The 23,391-nt window shown below is 34.0% G+C and overlaps 2 protein-coding genes across 2 annotated transcripts; one reads left to right on the top strand and one right to left on the bottom strand.

The window, feature by feature from the left end:
• Window positions 1-1,231: 1,231 nt before the first annotated feature.
• LOC133323025 (gamma-aminobutyric acid receptor alpha-like) lies at window positions 1,232-4,178 on the bottom strand. The gene is made up of 7 exons (XM_061531982.1): window positions 4,070-4,178; window positions 3,841-4,001; window positions 3,646-3,773; window positions 3,499-3,581; window positions 3,238-3,440; window positions 1,438-2,053; window positions 1,232-1,371 (listed from the first exon to the last, which is right to left on the bottom strand). Exons 1-7 carry the CDS (start codon window positions 4,176-4,178, stop codon window positions 1,232-1,234), a joined length of 1,440 nt encoding a protein of 479 aa, XP_061387966.1.
• Window positions 4,179-18,349: 14,171 nt separating this feature from the next.
• Window positions 18,350-20,143, top strand: LOC133323026 (uncharacterized). The gene has a single exon (XM_061531983.1). The coding sequence runs from the start codon at window positions 18,350-18,352 to the stop codon at window positions 20,141-20,143; it is 1,794 nt and encodes a 597-aa protein (XP_061387967.1).
• The last annotated feature ends 3,248 nt before the right edge of the window (window positions 20,144-23,391 follow it).

The raw sequence follows: 23,391 nt of genomic DNA on the forward strand, positions 1-23,391 counted from the left end.
ATATAAATATTAGGTTGTATAAAGTGTGGACCAAAGTAGATTCTCGTTATATGATGTAGATTTATGAAAAAAGGGTTCAGAGACCAATGCGCTCCATGATCTTGATTTGCTAAAAACGTTCGATACTGAATTCGCTTCAGACAATTTGTAAAAGTATCCAAAACGATGAACCTATGTGAGGGGGATACTAGAAGAAGTGGGCCGATTTTGTCCATTTTGGGGAAGTAACAAAAGGAGTGGACCTTCCTTTGGGAGAACCCTCCAAACAATCGGACATTACTATGCCGACTCCAAATTATCTAAGGGAGATTTGTGTTAAGGACAATGTTGACAGTGTCAAAGTTAAACATAATTACACATAAGGCAGAGTGTTGTTAAGAATCCGCACATGAAATAAGGTTAAGGTCATTTCATTTGAAATTTAAATCACTCCATTTGTAATTCAAAGCATTTAAACAAAATTACGGTGCCTATGCAAACGAATATACAGTTTTTTTTTAAATATATTCGATTATACCTTCGAGACGATTAATATACAAATTTGAGATTTACCTCCTCAATTATTATTGCAAGTGAAGGACGGCCATAGTTGAATCATCTAAGATTTCCACCTTGATGAATAACATATATACTTTATGAGGCCTGAATTTATGGTTTGAATGAATTATCTACTAAATTGCAAATTCAATACAACATCCATGAAATGGTGGATGATAAAATGAAACAAATCTTCTCTGATATAGTATAAATTATACATACACATACAAGTTTTAACATATCTACAAATTGTATTTACTTATATCACACGGTTTAATTACATCGATTTGCATTCTTATGTTTATAAGTTAACCTCATAGTCTGATTGATTTCGCTGTGATATTTGCAATTCTAATGAAGTCAACACTGAACTGTCAATAGGAAGGGGTTACATTGCTCTTCACGGACACCTTGGAAACGAAGTCAAATGCCGGGCTGGTTGTGTTTAGGAGTGGGTGAAGATGTAAATATTAGCATGTCATAATAAAGATAAATATTAACTACATCACGGAGGATAGACACATTATTTCTGAATAAAGAAAATAAAAACCATTGATTTCATATTTTTGAACAATGTGTTTATTTATTTGTTAACAATGTTTTTCGCTGATTTCAAAACAATCAAAGGATTAAAATCATGTAACGCACTCCATTCCGCACACACACACACACACACACACGCATTGGAATCTCTTTATCCCTTGGGCCATGTAAAATCCTTTTTGAACATGCCATAGGCAACCCAATAGAGCAAGTTGAATAAAGCAAAAGACATGGGAAAGGCAATTCGAGAAATGCGATCAATTAAGGATACACTGTTTACATAACGCATTCCTAAACGAAAAATAAGAAGATGAATATTAGGCGTGTTTACAAACAAATATTAGAGCAACTATTTACCTTTTTGTACCGCAGCTTCTCGTTCTCGTTGCTTGCGAAATTTCACATCGCCGATGAAACAGAGCCACATTTGTTTGCCCTTCGAAATGACGGGAGGTTCAGTTTGTGTCGTCCGCTCCATGGTTGATGCATGCGACGAGGGGCATTGAAAAATATGAGTCGGATCGTTATATATTGGACAGATCATGGCATTGCGTTTACGAAAACCACCCGGTTGAGTTTGACAAATGTCAGTGGCCAACGATTCGCTGCTCTCCCTCATTGATGGTAATTCTATTTCATGATCAATATCGTCATCATCAATTTCTTCATCTTCAATGTCCTCCCATTCATCTTCGCTGATTGTGGGTATTTCACCACTTCCCACCTTGGTGAAATAATGAACACCGGCAAATTCCAGTAACGTTGCTATACAATACAAGAAACTCATCAGTAGGAACCAATCTAGGGCAGTGGCGTATTTGACTTTTGGTAAATCGGTACGCGAATCCAAGCTAATGGTGGAGAGGGTTAGGACCGCTGTAACACACAAACCAACACGATCACTCGTCGCTTCACGGTGTATCCAAAACGATACCCATGATAGGACAACAATCAATATACATGGGACATAGACCTAATAGGAAGGAAGATACAATATCAAGATATTACTAACGGGGGAAAATAATAATTATTACAAAGTGATTATAAGCCAATCTTGTCAGACACACCGATTTCATGGTACATTTTCGAATGTTCGTTCGCATTGTTATTAGATGTCACCTAGATGTGACAATGTTGAATTGTATTCATTTATGTTGATATTATGATGTATTTCAAACAAGGGTACTATACCATATTGAATGCTTTTATTAATGTTTGAAATGTTTTAAAAAATCGTGGAGTTTTACTGTAATGTACCGTATAGTTTCCTTGGTTTTCCTTTGGTATACAGGGACTAGAACAATTTTTTGTCATATATTCGAATTTTATGATTTTAGAGTTGGTGATTAGGGCATTTTCAGCATGTTTTAATATTTTAAAACATTATTTTATGTTAGTATACATATGATCGATTACAGAAAAAGTTTCAGGACTAATTTGAAGAATAATTAGAAAATAACGGACAATAATCATTATTTTAGTCTCTGTATACCAAAGCGAAACCAAGGTAGTTTCTGACTTCCACGAGTCGCCACGTTGACTATGATTGTTTCGGAGTGTTTATCATTTAAATATGGATTTAAATATATATATATATATATATATTCTTTCAATATATATGATTTTGAGTTCCTACATCTAGATCAGATCCGTATAGACTAACCGCAAAATATTCCAAGTTTTGCGGCTATGTACAAATGTACCACGGTTATTGTTCTAAATACGTAATAATTTTAAAAATTCATAAAAATTATATATATGGAAAATATTTATAATTTTTTCTTCAGTTATGGGTGAAAATACCTGAAGAATGATTCCTCGATATTTGATCAAAATATATTTATTATTGAAAATTTTACTACTCTTACAACTAGTTCGTGAAGAATATCTATGTGACCGAGCTGACCAATTTTGGACCGACAATTTATGAGAAGAAATTGGTTCAATAGATTCAGTTATCGGATTTAATGTAGGTTTGCTACATATATGATGATGAACATTTGATGAATATTGAATTTAGAAACATTAGTTATTTGAGCAAAGACACATACGCTATTTGGACTTCTCGAACGCCAAATACTTCTTCTTCTCTTAACTTAAGCAATTTCACAATTCAAAAACTAAGAAAAATGTATAGCCAGTTATTTGTAATACTACCTGTATCAGAAAATATCCTGTATGTCTCTTTAAATTGAAGGCAACATGAAGTGTTGAAAAATCACCCTCCCTTCTTGCGTAGGTTAGATTGCGGCTCCTCATACTAATCAAATCGAATTGATTGAGAGTCATGCCTGGTACAAATGAGACCGCTTCATCGCCGCCTCTCCATTCGTAGACCAATTGGCGGCTGGTGTATCCATCTGAAATGACAACAACAATCAAATATGTCTTCCTTACCTCGGAGGTGGGTCTACTTACAACTGCCAAAAATTAAAGGGCAAGATTGGCGATCCATGGGGAAGTTTTTCAATTCCATGGGGCATGTGGCCTTGATGGTTAGTCTAAAAATTAGTTGGATGGCCATAAATAAGTCTCCTAATTAAATATTCATTAAAAACATTTTACCTCATTGAATATAAAATGCCACCATCCTGATCTAAACGCAAGAGTTTATTGGGCACCGTAATCGTGTGGATATGAGAGTGCTTGCCATTATAGAAATATGTATCTGGTCTCCAGATTTTATCCAACATCTGAAAGATAATTGAATTAAAATCTACTATTTATGAATAATAACGACTGTTGCCACAATTAGCCTACCTTAATGCTCAACGAAAGGCTTTTGATAGGTCCCTGAAAACTCAAACGTTTGTCCTTCCAGTATTGTCGAAAATAACAATCCATTGAATAATCCATATCGAGTTCAGACACTGGACCCATGCTGCGTATCAAAATATTCGTTTGTACGACCGTTGGTATGCCTAATGCCAGAAATTGTTTTAAATAATATGTATGCAATATTGTGTATGTGTGTGTGTGTCATACATACCTTGTCCATGTGTTGGCAACTGAGATTGCTCATAACTTTTGAGTAGATTTTCCAATAGTATAGAAATATTTCGACTTAGCATATCTGTTGAGGCTGTTCGCTTTTGCATACTATTTGGATCTGAGGCATTGTGACTACTCTTGAATACCGTAACCCGTTGAGTTGTTGTATAATCGCCGGGGAAACGTCTTTTTCGATATGGATTGGGATTTTCAATTTCCACATTTGGTACTATGTTGTCGGTATAATCGTTATTATCACTGTATGAACTGTATTTAAATAGTTTGGAATGAAATATCTATGTCGTAAATATATAAAATTTAAGAATTCTGGCCACTTACTCAACTCCTGCGTTATCGGTGCTGGTATATGTTTCAATGGTCTTGTTCTTATTCCAATTGTGTTCCATTGAAATCCATGTTGCTGTTGGTATTCCATGGCACTGCAGTTTTAAGAATCCTATTAAGATTAGCAAACTGAAATTGTAAAAATATAGAAATCAAATTTGGGGTCGAACATTGTTGAATTGGATATACATTCGTAATACTCCAAAATAGAGATCGGAATTGTGATCATTGTCAAGTGATCACGAATTATTGGTCTTATCGCATTTTTAAAATAATGTTGTATCATGACTACTAAGTCTTTAGAATAAAATGTATTTAAACCTCTGTTGGATATGGAATGGTTCGATTAAGTTCATATTCACATAGCTGAAAATAAGTTTATATCGATTTGTTTAGTGTTTGTGTAGAAGTTCTGATAATGTGCCTCAATAGTGTAGGGCGATGAGGCTTTCAACGCTATATGAAGTATATGGAAAAGCGGAACTATTTCAAACTTAAAGTGCATCTATCCAATGCAACATGTGTGTACAAAGTTGCCTTTTAGGAAAATTCATCATGCACATGGAATCGGATGGAATTACATATGGAAACTACATATATCTAATTGTGAACCGATGGATATTCACCATTTTGAGGAGAATAATCAAATGGAGTTATACTCGTATATAACTCGATACATGCTGTATAGAAAATATTTCGAAGTCCGATAACAGAATTTATATTTACGGAGACACCTTCAAAAAATTACAACCCACCGAATTGATCTAAAGATTAGATTAAACAATATTACATTATTAGGAGAGATAATCATAATGTGTCAATAATAAGTATATCAATAATGTTATTATTAAGGTTGTATGCAATTTAATAGTTGGCAGACAATGAATAGTCTGTCTGACACAAAATGAATAACGTGGAAGAACAATCTGTTCAAAGAGGATTTATATATTGTATACACAACAATTGATCTGGCGTTATCATAGAGTCCAGAATCAAGTAATAAAAATACTTCTTTATTTCCACATTACTTGTTTTATTGACACATGTACAACAATGAAATTGTTAATGTCTTCTCTGTTAAGCATATACATACCTAGTATGTGTGAATTCCTATCACCTAGATATGTTACAACTCTCATCTTTGGTAATTATACGCCTTCGTGCGTGTACGTTCACTTGGACACATCAGCCCTAAATTGTTGTCTGAAACTGGGTTTCCTTCAGGAAATTCACATGGAGCGCACACGCCTGTCTTTACACACTTGATACAGATGCAACATCGGAGGGCAAGAACATTTGCACCGCTGCCAATGCTTCTTCCTATGGCGGCAGCTACACTGCCATGATGTCAATTCTAATTTGAACTAAAAGTCTTGATCTCGTTCATCGTCATTAGGACACTCATTTTTTGCCAACAATCAGCACAAATGCTAAGGACAATGTGAGCGGGCGAATGTGACATAAAAGGAAAATGTCTCAAGAGACTCGTAAAATTTCAACTAAATAATGACAAAGCAAATAGTGAGGAACAAAATTGTCAGCCGGCAACGGGGGATGGTGGCGGTAGAAATTAGTGCATGTTTGATTTTGCTATGTAACTAACCACTGGTTCTTGTTGTCGTCCAGAGTTTATAGTCTTCGTGGTATGTACTTCATAGCCAGAAGTCACTTTTACCATCACGTTTCAAGTTGTAACTCATATGCGTTCATTTCAACACAATTAAAATGTGTAAATGGAACGAATTCTCAGTTGTTTTTTTTTGCATTTTGTATTTCTTGCACCTTTTTGTCGTAGAAAACACTTTATTCGTTCTATTGTTTTATTCCATTTTATGATGTTATTATATACTTGTCAAACTACTAAATTCTTTATTATTGTTTGTTAAAAAGAAAATCCATTGTATGTTTGCTCGGCATTGAATGTTGAGGGGAGGGGTAATGTGTGTAATTTTTAAATCATACAATAAAAAGTGTTAAAACTATGTACTATATATATATATATATATATATCTCAAGAGGATAATGGTTTTATCAAAAATTTAGCTTTGCGTTTTCAGCTTTATGACAACTTATGGTATAAACAAGAGATGCTCTTAAGATTCTTATTGTAAGGTACAGTAATATTCGATATAAACCAGGTACATCATGCAACCTACTCTAATAATTATGGTCATATGTGTACAAAAACCTGTTGATAGAATCTTTGGCTGACCACTGACATGAAATTGGACAACAAATATATATTTTTGTATATAGATATATGAAACTATTTTAATCAACCCATACACATGACATTCAATAATCTATGTAAAATTCATTGCCAATTGGGCACAATTAGAGTCTTTGGTGTACCATTTGCATGAAATCGAAGAAAATAATGTATGTGTATGTAAATCTGGTTCGATTTGAAGGGTATTTGACAGAAAAATTCATGCTGCAACACAGCACTATGTCAAAAAATATATAAGAAGAAAATATATATGAGAGCTATATATATATCTGAAATTATGGGAATATATAAACCTTTTTTAACGAAACTTACCGCTCACAATTATATACTCAATACGGAATGATATTTCAAATTTCGTCATAATGGGACAAACATAGGGAGTATATTGCACAATTTAGGCAAAATGGGATGAACATATATATATGGGGGCTATATTTAAATGTAAAATGATATGCTAAATTTAACAATATCTTGGAAATCAAAAAAAAAAAATATATATATATATATATAGAGATTAGAATTTGCACACATAATTCTAGACTCAATTTAATACGCTACTAGCAAATGTCCTCTACTTCGTTATAGTTCTAGCTCTACAGGTTCGCCAAATACAAATGATACCATATTAAGTACATTTTGTTAGGTTCTAGTACGAATTTCCAAAACCCCAGCCTTATCTGTCTCCTTTGGACCCAGAGTGACCCTCAACCAAAATGTGAAGATTGTAGCTTCAGCCGTTTCGTCTGGGCGTTGATGAATCGCTAAGTCACTCAGTCAATCAGCCAATCACTTTACTCTCTTATTAATACAGATTTACACTCTCTTGAAAATCTAAAGAAATATAGGGTATTTTGTATACCATTCATATAAAATCGGACGAAAATACATATGGAAGCTATATCTAAATCTGAACCGATCTTCAATATTAATAGGGTTCGTCCTTGAACCAAATAAGTGGACTGTGCCAAACTTCATCTCATTCGGATGATAAATTCGACCTGTACTTTGATTACAGTTTAACATGGACAGACAGACGAATGGATGATTCCATGCATATTCTCAAAAGTCGAACGAAGTCGACTATATAAAACACTTTGTAAAATCCATTTCGTTTAAGGACAAGATGATTATGTTTTTAATGACCCCGCAAATATATATGGGCAATATTGATAATTTTGTATAACTCGGGAATTATTATACTATACAAGAAAAATGTAATACTCTTGTATTAACTTTTCATAAAACTGACCTCTAAAGTTTTATTTGTTTGAAAATTGCTTCAATGTAAAAATGGGTAAAGGCAGGCTGAGACAATCAAGTTTTTGTGTTATCTCTCGATCTGTGACTAAACCACACATTTCACTACCTTCGTAAAATTAAAAGTAGAAGCCTACAAAATGAGGATTACGTCTCTTATGCATCGCCCTGTTATTTCGAGCTACGGGAGTTCATATGCTGGCATTAAAACAAAATTTTAAATAATTTTAGCTGCTCAATAAGTGACTATAATAACTATGTGACTATATAATAAGCCTATGCTACCTTGGACATTTCGAAATAATTTGCTTGGTTCTATATATATATATATTTATAAGGACTAACAAACGTACTTACAACCTTAATACGTGCTCAATATTATGGTAGATAAACGACTTTTACTTCAAATAATTTAAAATCCAATAAATATAAAATTCCATAGAAAGTCGTTTTCGCTGACATTGTGTCACTGCATCTAGTGGACAAAAGAGAACAACCACAGAGCCTTAGGCTTGTAAACAGCATAAATTGAAAATAACCTGCTTGCTTTAAGACTTTAAGATATATGACTTACTAACTGTTCTGTGGTCAAGACAGGGGTTGTGTTGATGCAGATAACTGTCATAAGGTGGTTCCATCTCAGTTAGCCTTTTTATGTACGCACAGATTTGAAATGTTTTTATTTTTCAATATTTAGCTAAACAGAATGCAACATAAGTTGATGTTGCATGACATTTGCATTCCAATTAAATTTAAGGTAATCCGTTCAGTTTATTTGAATCGATCTTAATACAAATTGTAACCCCCCCCACACACACACACGCATACATGTTGACTTTTGTTAACGAACAACCTGTTAGGCTGCAGTAAGATCTCAAGACAGAAAATGGCCACCTCTGACACAAAATGATGTATTAATCTGTGAAATCAGTTTTCTCACGCCACTTTGCGAGCGTATTGACAGTTCACCTGGTTGCAGGTTGCTTGAGCAGGTCAACCATCATTGAAGGGTAAGTCAAACCAAAAATGTAAAAGTATTTAGCCAACGGCTATATTCACGGCAATGTCATGTTGCAACAACAGCTATAGCATTGACAGCGTATAAAAGCTACAGCCAGCAGCTACAGCAACAGCAACAAATGTTTTGCAAAGACACTAAACATGTAACATTATCATCATTCGTTCGTTCGTTCGTTTGTTCGAGAGCGTGAGGAAAGAAAGATGTTCTATGCTGTGTTGGGTGTCTGTGTGGTTGTAATCACATTTGACTCTTCCGCAACAACGCTTGAATGCATTGCCATACACGTTGCCAATGCAATTGTGAGAGGGGTTATTCATATACGTGTATGTCGTCTATTTCACATGTGCCACAAATTATCTATTGGCGTTAGTGGCAGTAGTGGTTTCGTGGACGGATGGAAAGCGGGAGGGGTAGGGATAGGCACCACTTAAATGCCAGCACTAATGCGCTTTAATACTTTAATAAGTTTGCATTTTGCAAAATAGTTTTCAATATTTCCCAAGCTTTTGTTCATGTTTGAATATTCTCGGCATACCCGCATAGGCTGTTTGGAAATAAGACTGCCACAGAATTATCTTTCAAGTGTAAAGTGTGGAGAGGAGAGATATGGCATGATATCCATACTGTGTCAAGATATAATGCTTATTTCAATTGAAAGTACACACTATTACTGAGAAAGGATTAGCATGTAAAAATTAAAAAAAAATATTTTTTAAATCGAAAGTTTTAGGATATCTTATATGTAACTAAAGAGGTGAGATTTAAATTTCCGATATGAGAAAAAATCTAAACTAGTCTAAAATTCGACCAGGAAGATATTAAAACAAAAGTGGTACAAAGCGCAAGATTTCACAATATATCTTTGGTTTGGAGACTAATAAAGGCAGTTCCCATCGATGTGCACATGCAGAAACATAGCATTTTTAGATGAAACACTTAACATGTCTATCTATAGGGATGCTGCCACACAAGGATTTTTTGTTATAAATTCCCACATTACAAACTAAAATAATAACTATTGCAAATTTATATTAAATACTTAAATGAAATGATATTTTAAAGGTAGCGTAATATGATACGCATTTTTCATAAGCCATTCTACTTTTTGTACCCTCAGCCTTATGGCTAATGATATATTAGGTTTGGGAAAAATGAAATCCATTATTTTTATATGAACTATGGGAATGTCCGATTTGGGCCAAATATGCACGGTTTTGTTGCATGATTTGTTGCAATTTTAAAAGTAACTTCATAATGCCTCTCCCATGGAAGTCCTGATCTCTATTTGCAAAAAACTCTAGTAGTCGAGTTTCACAATCCTCCCTAGATACCAATTTTTTATCATTAAAGAAATGCTGCAATGCAAGAAAAAGATGATAATCGCTTGGTGCCAATTCCGGACTGTATAACAGATACATTAAAATTTCCCAAACAAACTCCCGAAGTTTCTGGCGAGTCAGTGTAGATGTGTTTGTTGACCAATTCTGGTCAATTGTAAATGGTTTAAAACAGTTTTTAGCTCCTGGTCTCCGGTCAGCTTCGATCATTTCTCCGATTTTATCGACATTTTCGACGACCTACCTGTGTCTTTAATATCAAAAATTCCTAAACGGAATCTACAAAACCAAAATTGCACATAATTGGCTGTTACAGTATCTGAACCATAAACACCATTCACAATTTTAGCCGCTTGGCTTGCATTTTCGCCTTTGTCAAAGAAAAACATTAAAATGTACCGAATTTTCTCTTTGTTCACTTCCATTTTTATCACCCTGTAACTCACAAATGCGAAATGCCACCCTTCCATAATTCTGAAATTGTTTGATCGTTAATATGCGAGAAATCTATCCAGAAATCTATCAAAAGAAATCCATTATAAAAATGTTGATAAAATCGGAGAAATGATCGAAGTTGACTAGCATGTTAGTAATCGTACCATCGTCCAGGAGCTAAAATTCGACCATAAAACTGTTTTAAACCATTTAAACAAAGCTGGATTCAAAAAGAAGCTCTATGCTTGGTTGCCACAGCAATTCTGTATCTCTGTATCTAACCAGACCATAGGCTGCGGGTATATATCTGCCGGCAACACCGATTGACATTTTTGCCGCCTTAGAAATAAAGTAAATGCAATATTTAAAATACTTAAAGAACATCGGAATTTCCACCGCCTGACTACTATTATGACAATTCTCGATCATAGAAACTAGTTGCAATTTGTACTTGTATCGATCTTGACCAACTCTCCAACAATTGCTTATTTATTTTAATAATGAAGAAATTGAATCAGTCTAGGCTCCATCTAATGACACAATAACGAAACGAAAGTGCAACAAGCCAAGTATCTGATATTCAATCTAATCCTTATAACATGCACTCACACACACACACAAACATAAAACGTTGAACAATAGATGTATGAACATTTTGCAATGTTTGTTCGGTTGTTGGAATTGCTCTTGACTGCTTTTTGTTGCATTGCACTTAACCTAAACTTTTGTTTAGTGTGGCAGCTTAAGCAATTTTTGCTTTATTCGCATAAAAAACTGAATCACGAAATTTACTTTCCTTTATTCTGTAAGCGTTATGCTGTGTTGATATTCAAAGTAGCTTAAATGCAGAAATGGAATTGTTTAATTCAATAAAGAATGATTTCATAAATTACGTTAACACCTCTCAAATACCCTACATTGTAGGCCTTTGAAATTTTTTAATAACATTATTTAGGAATATTTTGAATTAAGCTATTTTATTTTCAACCCTACACGAGCATACCAATGTATGAGTATGTTTGCGACATGTCGAGTGTGTAAATCCCCATAACCCTCTTTTAGGTTCCCTACGTTTGTCGTCGTCGTCGTCGAAGATAATGATATTGATAATAATGATGACGTTCTATGGGAAAGAATTATGCTTATGCACTTATTTTAAAGCTGGCTGAGTGGTTGGCGCTCTGCCTGCTTGACTAGTGTAAGCTATTTACAGTTTGTTCACTGTGGTTGTGTTGCGTACATCAGTGGTTTTCATTTGAAGGGTGTGCTCTGCGTAAATTCCTCGGTAGAGACATGACATCTCGACAGAGCATCTTTGATAATTTCTTGTTGTTTGTTTCGTTCTTTTGTCCGTCCGTCCGTCCGTTAGTTCGTTTGGTTGGCATGATTTGCTTTTCAATTATCGCTTATTAATTATCGATTTCCTTTATTGTCCAAGCCACCACCCTTATGCAGGTTTAGTGACGTACACACAACGTAATGGTGGTTAGATGGTCTGTCGGTGGGTCGATCAACCGTGTCGTTTTTGTATTATTGTCTAAGTCTTCTTACAGAATATGTGGTTACATTGGGTGTGAATTTAATAACCGTAAGTAAATTTAGTTTTCGGGCATTTCTCATGAGAATTTCGAAAAGGAAGAACAAATCTGAACGCCTACAATGTTAAATTGGCACATAATATTATTTACAGTGTCACGTCGTATTATTGGATAGACAAAAAGGAAAAGTATTTTAATTTTTTATAATAATGTGTATAAGCTTATTAGTCTCTCAATATTTTGTCTCATCGAATTAACTGTATTTTTTGTTTCTCTATTCGCACCATTGAATTTTTGTTTGGAGTACCATGGGGCGTATATTTCATTTGTTATGTTTAGTATACGCATTGCTGTTCATTATGGTATTATTTAAAAAATTGTCACGAAACGTTGGAAAAAATTTCGAAAAAACCTGTTCTGATTTAGCGATAACAATTTAGTTCACCCTATGTCGGAACAGTTTTATATCATATAGGCATTTGATTTATTTTGTATAATCGGCCTAGTCTAGAATTTTGACATTTTTATACTTGGAAACGTGAAGCAACTTTATGAAAATAAATCAGTTTGAGATTAATTTCAAAAATTATAATCTTTCTTGATTATCTGGCACTTATCAATCCAAAAGCAATAAATCCAAAACTGCTCCATACTGCAATTTACATAGCGAATATTAGAAGTTATACTTATACTTTCCGAATTATTTTTGATTTATCGATAAATAAATGAACTGTTTCAGAAGCTGCAATAATCTAATGTGAATTGAAAAATATCTTTAATTGCTCCTTTATACTTTTGTAAAGTCTTACTAGTTTTTGTGTACACAAACAAATTGACATCAAATCATATCTTTAGCATTGTCCAAAATTATAAAAGACGATGCTGTACGTTCCAATTACTTACAGTTTGAATACCAATGACAACTAAATTGAAAACAATTACCATATCAGAAATAAGTAATGACTGTCCAAAGCGTGAATATCTCTTCGTTGTGGGGGATTTACTTTGCAGCCAACAGCAACTGTAGTGTGTACGCAGGACGTAGTTGTCGATAAATTAAATTATTTTTGGATGATAAAGCCTTCCTCGTTCTTTGACCAGCATTTATGAGCGAGTAATTTTATAAAAGTTATTTCAAACACACACAAAATCTATTTTTTATTTGAAAATGATGGCTTCCAATAGATGAGGATGGATATTAAATTGGTATTTTGTAACGAATGTTTGCATAAAGTGTTTATCGTCATTATTAGATACAATAGGAAATGGATTAAATATAAATTTAATTTTAAAGACAGTTATATAATCCGATATATATGTATATTTATGGGGTTTCAAATTATTTGAGTGATAAATCGGAGCAGGATATTGTTCACAATTACTATTATTTATTACGATCTATTATTTCAACTATATATGTGGTAGTTTGATTTAAGAGTGTCCATACGTAACATACGAATATTTTGGTTTAATATTTTGTTGCAGTCGAATAAGCAGTACAAGAGGAACCCAATATATCCATGTGTATTTAAATCACTAGTAATCGGTATTTTGCACTTTTAAATTTATTTTACTAATTGAGACAGTGCGGATAACTTTACTCAGTTGATACTCGGATAATTTAGAATCATATGAATCCTTTATTTGGAAAGTGGTTTAAGTCGATATTTTTTCTTATATTGAGTTATTTAAATGTTTGTTAAAAAATATTATTAAGTGGTACTAATTTTGATTGTGGCTTGTGCCCTTAAACATGTTAGAATATTTAACGTAATATATTTTGTAAACTTTTCTAGGAAACCATGATATGTTTCAGAACCTAAAATGGACTTAAACCACTTTCAAAATAAACAACTCATATATTATCGTGTATTATTTATAAAAATCCATAGCGCACATCGAATAAATCCATAAATAATGAGAAAAGCGACAAAATTCTTTAAAATAAAAATTCAACTTTATAATACAGCCGCTAATATGTATTATTGTGGTATTATATTTAAATATAAAATAATGAGGGTATATACACTTTAATACGTTGAAAAGGTGCTTCATCGAAATATTGGTTTTAGACCCCAAGTTTCTTTGGACCAAGTCCGTTTCTGAAAATTTTGAGTCGACTTATAAATTTCTGTCCAATTTCAGGCCAATGGAATGCCCGATTCGAACCAAACCTTGCACAACCTATTATATTTACCAAGCATAGGTGAAGTGTGAAGATGGAACATATTGGTCCACTCCTTCTGGTACCTCTCCCACAAATGGTTAAAATTGTCAATATTTATAAATCCAATATTAGGCGAACGAAGTGTCAAATTTTAAACAAACTTCACACAACCTATTATATCTACCAAGCTTAGATGATGAGATGCTTCAGGTACATCCCCACAATCCCGATAAAAAAAAGTATACAAAAAGTCAATTTTATAATGTCGTGTGAACGGACTACCCAATTTGAACCAAACTTTGTACAACCTATTAACTATACCAAGCGTAGATGTAGTCCGAAGATTGGAGACATTGATCCACTCCTTATGGTACCTACCCCACATAGGGTCAACATTTTCAATATTTATAAATCCAATTACAAACGATCCTATTATCTTTACAAATCCTAGTCCTCCCCCAGAAAAAGTTAATATTTTATAAACTTGTAAAATTTATTATATTGACACAAACTGAATAACATATTTGATCAACTTTAAATTTTAAACCACTTGATAAGCTGTGTGTAATTCCGAAGACCTCCGCAAACCATAGGATGAGGGTATATATCTGTCGCAAACACCAGCTGACATATTTTTACTTGTTTTTATTTATTTTTTAAACCGAAAATTATTTTTTAATAAGAAATTAAAAGTCGGGTACTGTTTACCTATTTAAAGAAACGGGACCTTTCTATAGGGATTAGTTCGAAACTTGGGCACATATTAAAAACATTATAAATCAGCAAAAAATGTATCACGCCATAACTCAAAAATTTGACCTTTGAATAATGTGTCTTAATATACTCGCCAAGGAATTTATCGCTATTTTGTCTTACCAAAATCAATTTACCATTTCTTTATATATATATATATATATATTTCTTAAATTGTTTTAAACTTTTTTAAATATTTTCACAAGGCTAAAATCTGCTCCACACTCATTACAGTTCATCGCTTTCAATATTTGTGCTTCGTTAATGTTCTATTACCGCTTTAACTTGTGAAACTCCCTTGTAGCCCTAAGTAGACGTGGCGTGATAATCCGATTGAAGACGGCGAACATTTCCATTACACTGCGTCCACTGAAAATTGATTGGAAACGACAGTAGACAGTTTCGAAATATTATTAATAAGTATGATGGAGTAGTCTTAACAACATCCAACATCTTCGGTAATTTAAAATGAGACCTCACGTAAATTCTGACAAACGAAGATATGCTGTTGTTTATCGACGGATGTAGAGCTCATTAGTATCGTAACTCTACTGATAGAAAATCCGTGTTCAGTAGACGCTGCTTATCGCCAGATAAAAACACACTCACCACCACAAAATCAACAGAGGCCGTTTACATATAAACATTATATTCGCACCGAACGCTAATTACTATTAGCGTACTTCACTTTTTTAGAGGAAGTCTTAACGATTTCTATTTATTTTGCGTTTAACCGTATTTCTCGTTTGTCAATTTGACACGAGGATGTCTGCTGTGCAACTGAAAACTAAACTGAAAATGTCGCCAAGTGTAAGGTATCGCTTGTGTACGTTGTCACCGGTTAGGACACTAGGAAGTAAATGTCTAATGGATCTCACAGCAAATGTTGTGTTGGATTTTTGGCGCGCAAATAAAGCATTCCACATCTTTTGTTTATGGAGTGCATTGTACCATGTTTAGTCGGTGGTTTGGATGCTATTAAGGAAGGGCATGCGCCTGAAATCAGCCTTCCATATGCATATTTGTGGAGTGCATTCATTCATAAATTGGTAATTGAAATGTTGTTTTTTTGTTGATGACTTTATATTTGAGTAAGAAATTAGATATCAAAATATTTTAGTTTGATTAAAAAATGGCGTTGTCTGTATGTGAGGAACTAAAGACACCTTATAACATTTTGGTACATTCGTTAGTACGAAACCTTTTCTACAAAATCGACACCATCAGAACGAACTCGCGGAAAGGCAATGATTGAGTCTATAGTATTATTCTCGTTCCCATTATAATAAAAATCATATTGTCCAATATAGATGGTAGTTCACATTATCAGAAATGGCAAACATGTTTTTATACCAAATACACAATTCTGATCTCTTTTCACAATACCGCAATGATGATGGACGTACGGTATTCAGTAACTTCATAGTTTCTGTACAAATAAAAAACAAAACATTTATATGTGAATGTAAAAGTCAATATTCTATCCCTATGTGATTTATATCTTTTTGTTCTAGTTAGAAATATTTAGTAAATCTCAGATGTCTCTTTTTACACCAACGGCCGAAGAATATTCATGTGTGATATATTTTGTAATTTTCCCGTTCTGCGGTATACCATATTTAGTACTATTTAGAACTAATTTCCGGAAAATATTAGTGAATACCATTTTATTTATTGCAGATAAAGCTGCATACCAAATTTTAAAATTTTATCTCAAAAAGTTCTGTCGTAAAGATACTTACAAAATTTCCTAGATGCTTAGCCATATATATAATTCAGAACTTTTTAGTTCTAATTTCCATTTTTTTCTTAAAGCTACGTGTTAATTTTTTTAGTAGGAATTTTCAACGTCCTCGACCTTTTCACAAGCCTACGCAATCACACTGATACACATGCAACATTTTAAAATTGTATTTTCATCCATTTCGTCTGAACGTTTATGAACGCCAGTCATTTATAATGCAACTCTTTTATATTTACAGTATGTCAAGAATGAGTTTACACATTGAATCAATATTTTTTTTTTATTTTGTAAGTAATAAACCTAAATGTTTCTTTATTAAAGTGGTCTTTTTGATTACTCTATAATTGTATACATATACATTTTAGATAATATCGAAATACTTCTAATATAGAGATTTTTTCCTAAATTATTTTCTTTTTACTTTTACTCGTTGTTTTTGAAAATATGATTTTAAAATTTAGCAATTTAGTCACATCCAAGAAACGCGTTGGTGGGCTTTCATATTATGAATTGTATTTTTTTCTTGAAATAAATAAATAAAACAATAAAAATGCCAAGAAAATAGCAATTTTAGTTTTCAAACATAAAAAATATAATATTATATACTACAATGGCAGGTTTATAGAATAATATTTTTATTGAACGCACATTTTCATAGTTTTAATATTTAGTATGACAGCCCTTTGCATCTGTCACACATTGTAGGCGTTTTTCATCGAGTGGACCAACATTTACAAGTCAAATGCGTTCAGTACGCGTATTAATTTTGGGATTAGGACCACCTCCTCGCTTTAACTCCAATATTTCCTACTTTTTTGCTCGATGTTATATATTGTAAGTTCTTTCGTGTAACAATTAATTTCCCAATGAGCATATTTTCCTTAATCTATGTACCAAAAATCATGAATGTGTGGTTTTTAAAAGAATTTTGTAATTTCTATATATGCTTTTGTTGTGCAGTTATTTTAATTTGTACTAAAATTTAAATTGGTTGGCTCAAACTGTGTTATGTGTAGCATACAATTCTGATATATACAAATAAATATCAAAAAATAATATAATTGGTGTTACTTCGAACTTCTGCATTTGAAAATACTACATACTATATATACTACAGAGTATAAAAATTTTCAAAGGATTACGTGTTTCTCATAAAAGATTTCCGTTATAAAAAGTTCCTTTATATATTGTTTTAGAAGATCTAAATGCATACAAGATTACTGCCACATTTTTTATTCCTTTGATCCCTTCTATCAGTAAAATCAAAATAAAATCATGTTACCTTTTTTCTTCACAATTTAAAGTAAAAAAACAGTTTCGCCACCAGTTACTTTCGCTTTGAAATGCCCCCTAATACCCGTTTGCATCTGTAGCAGTTCAACCCAAAAAATTGCAAATGCATTTGCGGAGTATCGTACATGACTGGGTGATTAGTATGTCGGCTAATCGCAATGGCATTGGATCTATTTTTAAATTTTACTTTCACATCGTGGCATTTGCGAGAATTAAATTATATAATATCTGGAGCCCACTTTAATCACGATATACAGACTTTGGTTTATTTCGGCAGCCCGTTCGATGTGGAAACTTATATTCGTGCCGCAGAAATATGGACTACGCCGAAAATTGTGATTACCGAGCACACCGGCGAAGTGCATTTGAAGAACGATGCTGGTGTTAATAACAATCTCTTCTTCGTGGCCATTGGAAATTTACGTCGTCGATCATTTTGGAATCACATGAACAATGCCCTGTCGGAAATGCAAAGCCGAGTGCGTGGAGTATTTATCACAACTCCGCCGAATGGTAAGCGCTCTCAATTAAATATTGGCGAACATTTTGAATGGTGTTGGCAACGAGGTCTAATAAACACACTCATCCTTGTTGATCACGAGTTACCGACAGAACAACGATTTCAGATATTCAATTATAATCCATTCCTGGAACGGCACATTTTTGATAGTACCAATTCAACAACCATCAACCTCTTTCCCGATAAATTTCGCAATCTTCATGGTTATCAAATCAAAGCAACGGCCCAATATGATCCGCCAAGGGTTTTCGAAAGGATCGAATGCAAGGGAAGGAAGCGGCAACCGCTTTCGGGATATGTGGCCAACATCTTCCGAGCTTTTCTCAAAGAATACAATGCCAGTTTGTATTTGCGATATTACGTTCCCAACAAAACGTTAGACATAGTGGAAATCCTGCAACAAATCAACCAGGGCGATGTTGAGTTGTCTGTTAACCCATATGTGCCGCACAAAGGTATTCAACTCAGTTACCCAATTCGTATGCTGCGCCGATGTATTGTTGTGCCATCAGCAAAGGAGTTGGAGAAATACAAATACTTCATTATGCCCTTTGATATGGATGTCTGGCTGTGTTTCTTGGGATCCTGGGTGTGGTTGAGCTTAACACGTCTCCTGAATTGGACTAGCACACATAGACGTTGTCACTGCAATCACCTCGATGTGGGCCGGACATTTTTAGAAGTATTTCGAATACTGACATTTCTTCCCGTTCCTGGCAATTGCTGCAGCAAAAGTGTTCGCTGGTACCACCTCTCGTGGTTTGTGCAAGTTATTCCCTTGGCATTCATTCTCTCGAATTTATATCTGGCTTCATTGACCAGCTTCTTTTCTGGTTTGACATTTCGCTCACAAATTTCCACATTAGACGAGTTGGTGAAAAGAAACTTGGCCATTGACACCATCGACTATGACATACCAAGTATTTTGGAAAATCGCGGTCTACCCAAAGGATTCACCGATATATTGAAACCTCGGTCAGCCACAGATTTGCTGCCCGAAATATTGGAACTGAAGCCATCGCTGACGTTTTCGGCTTTGATCGATCGCATTCAATTCGTATTGAATCAAGAAAAACATCTGTTGAAACCGACTAAACACGTGGTGGAAGAGTGCATCAATACCGTTCCATTTGGATTTGTTATGCCGCCACATTCTCAATTTGAACTGCCTTTGAATCGCTTCCTAATGCGATGTGCAGCCGCTGGTTTAATTGAAAAATGGGCAAGGGATTCAATTGACGATGGATATTGTACGGGTATGCTCACGCTCAGCAAGTCCGACTTCCAGGTAGCTCGGCCATTGTTGTTGGAACATTTTCAATTTGGATGGTATGTGCTGGGTGGTGGCTACACCTTGTCGCTTTTGGCATTCGTCTTGGAAAATTGTAAACGCATCCTAAGGCGATTTAGAATATTTATTATATATTATTAATAACAATGTATTCAATCTTGAAAAATAGGAATAACATGATCACGAGTTAATGCTATTCATTAAAATCACAAACAGTAATTAAAATAAATTATAAACAATAAACATTTCATTAGCAAATTAAGGAGAATACAAATCGATGACGCAATAATCAGCACGAATATTTATAAGCGAATAAATTTATTATTATAAAATAGTTTGTCTGTTAATAACATTTTGACGTTGTATTGCACATAAGGCACTGACTCGATTATATAAAGTACATATAAATATAATACTCAAAATTAAAAATGTTTCAATATCCTTTTACGGCCAGGAACATTTCAAACCGTGGATAGTTACCTCTGTTATGAAATCAGTAAACCACTTTTCGATTGGCTGCGCTGGCCCAGAGACATAGAAACCGTAAAGACTGGACAAAATGCATTTTGACAAAATAGTTTATGAACAAATGTGAAGGGGGAATCAGGCATAACAGAGGCATGTTAAGAATAAAACCGCCAATACTCCATAATGTGTGTATAAAATGTAAATAAAGTCAGAGATCTGTACTCAAAATATATTTTTTATTTAATAAGCTTAAGGTATAGATAGCACTAAAAACGTTCAATATTGTTCGCTCTGTTGTTTTGGTATCATAACAACAGAGGAAAAGCCATCTGTTGGAAATTGTTTACGTAGCGATTGTCGTATATTTATACTTTTATGTCTTTGTCTTAGCTCTTGTAATTGTAATAGATTAGGCTGGATGTGGATGCTATGTGGTGCAAAGGTTGATTATCGTGGACACAAACCCGATATAATTACATTGGTAACTTGTAGATGTCGCTATAGTACATTTGTGTTTCAAAGTCAATGATGACAATTGATGTCGATAGGAAAGGGGAAATACCTATTTCGGGGTTTCTCTTATCAACTCGATTCAAAAAGGATAATTTTTATAATGTTTTAAACACGTGGGTAAATATCCGAGAAGTCACGAGTAAAAACAGTTTTTCCTATAGTAAAAACTGTTTTACTGCCAAACCACTTGACGTAGGCAGCAATATATTGTTTATATCAAAATAACTATTGGTATGGAAAATTGGCAAGAGATCATGGTCCATGTTTTGATATATAACCGTACATTCCGATTTAATTTATTCATCTATTACCAACATTTGACAATGAAATTGACTGTAATTTGGCGCAGAGAGATTTCAATGTGTATACAAATATCAATGAAATAATTTGTCGTAGGTCCGCGTACCTTACATAGATAAAGATGAATTTTGAAAAATGTTTAATCCAGTATCAAAATGTATCTTTTAATTCAAATTTTGCCAATCGTTATAATTTCCAAACCTACAGTAAATCAAACCAGTGAGCGGAGCAGTATAGTCGGACGGGGCCGACCATAAGATACCCTACACAACTTCGACGAAAATCTAACTTTCTATTGTTCTGTATTCAGAGCTTGGGCAATATTTCGCGATATTTGCACCCTCTAGATTCCAGATTCTCTTTACCGTGTGTTATGTTGTGATGTTGAGCTTTCAATTGTGGCCTGTAGATCGACTTGAAAAACAAACACAAAAAATTAAGTTTACGGTCCACTTCATTCCAAAATTTTTATCTGATCATCACCGAAAATTATAGGCGTTGTCCTTGACCATAACTGGAACCACATGGAACATTTCAAAGCGATCAGCGCTATAGTTCCGCTCTCCAGAGTGGTAATGGGTTACTAAATAATATACGAATACGGAGATACCTGTAAATATTTAGGTGTAACTCCCACATCCGATCACATACAACAATATAATTGGTCTTAATTTAAAGGTCAACCACTCCTCTTGGATATAATATCAACTTCTCGGGTAAATGTTCTTCAGGGGTAAATATATACGCCATAAAATAAAAATTTTGTAATTTTTCACACAAAAGTCAGGGTCCATTTGACCCGTTAAATATTGACCGATCTTTATCCAAACAGGCATGCTTATTCTTTGGCCCGATCCGCTTCTCCATGCAAAATTTCACGATTTTCGGGCCATTATTGCGGCCTCTGGAGCGACCAGAAAAACCGACAAAAATTTAGTATTTGGTCCATTTCATCCCCTAAATATTAACCGATCTTTCCCAAAAACAATAGGGGTCTTCATTGGCCAGATTGGTCCATAACTGTGGCCTGTATCGTGTTTACAAATTATAATGGACAGACGGACGGACGGACACACATGTCTAGATCGACTCAGCTAGTCGAGATATGACGATCAGTATACTTAAAGGTGGGTCTAGGACCAATATTTCGCGGCGTTACAAACTTTTGGGGCTGCACAAAGCTATAATACCCTGACAACATAGTTGTGTAGGGCATAAAAATAGAGACTAAAGGGCAACCTATTCATGTACCTCCCCTCAGATGGAAAACTTTTTAATAAAAACAAAGAGTAGAAGAAGTTAAGTCCTATCATCGAGAGCTATCCTGTGCACCACTTTCAAACATCAAACTTTGCACATCGAAATACTTCTTCCAAACTTTAATCATATTCCAATATGAGAAATATCGGACCACTTCTTCTGGTACCTCCCACACAAAATGGCAAACATTTTTCCTGAAAAATAGTTTTGTACAATATTGCGAACGTACTTTCCGATTTTTACCACAGCTGTATAATGATCTTAAATCTCATATGAAGCTAACGGAATATCCAATTTTATCAAAACATTGCTCGCAACATAATTACCTTAAATATATCAACTTAAAAGGGACCCACCAGAATGAGTGGCCCGATATTCCTCATCTTCAAACTTTATTAAAGTTTGGAAGAAATATTACGATGTCCACATTTTTTTTATGAAATCGGTTACTCTCGAATTATAGTGAGCCGGCCAGACAGACGTACGGATATTTGTAAATCGACCCTAAATGGTCTGAGAATGAATTGGTAAAAAAACACATACTTCGTTGAGGTACATTTTGCGTAGCAAAGTGTATATACCCTCATCAGCCACACAAATAATAGATCACTTGAAAAGTCGACGTCTTGACACATAACTGTTATATTCATAGAGTATGGAATATTGCATTATGTGGGAGGTATCATATGAAGTCCCATCTTCGAACGTTATATTGAGATTATCCTGAATTCTGTAAAGATTTTTTTTTGATTCAAATAAAACACATTATGTAACTAATATATCAATTATTATTATATTTGTTATTCAATATTTTTGCAATTGGTTAAAAAGTAAGACTTAGCCTAACC

This window comes from Musca vetustissima, unplaced genomic scaffold, assembly GCF_032173495.1.
Source record: "Musca vetustissima isolate MV318-11 ecotype Yass unplaced genomic scaffold, APGP_CSIRO_Mvet_v1 utg3678, whole genome shotgun sequence".
Taxonomy (NCBI): Eukaryota; Metazoa; Arthropoda; class Insecta; order Diptera; family Muscidae; genus Musca; species Musca vetustissima.

Coding starts and splice junctions, on each gene's coding strand:
- LOC133323026 (XM_061531983.1), top strand. CDS start 18,350: ATGGCATTGGATCTATTTTTAAATTTTACTTTCACATCGTGGCATTTG.
- LOC133323025 (XM_061531982.1), bottom strand. CDS start 4,178: ATGCAAAAGCGAACAGCCTCAACAGATATGCTAAGTCGAAATATTTCT. Junction 3,582..3,645: donor GGCATTTTATATTCAATGAG/GTAAAATGTTTT, acceptor ACTAATTTTTAG/ACTAACCATCAAGGCCACAT. Junction 2,054..3,237: donor CAGGATATTTTCTGATACAG/GTAGTATTACAA, acceptor CCTTCCTATTAG/GTCTATGTCCCATGTATATT.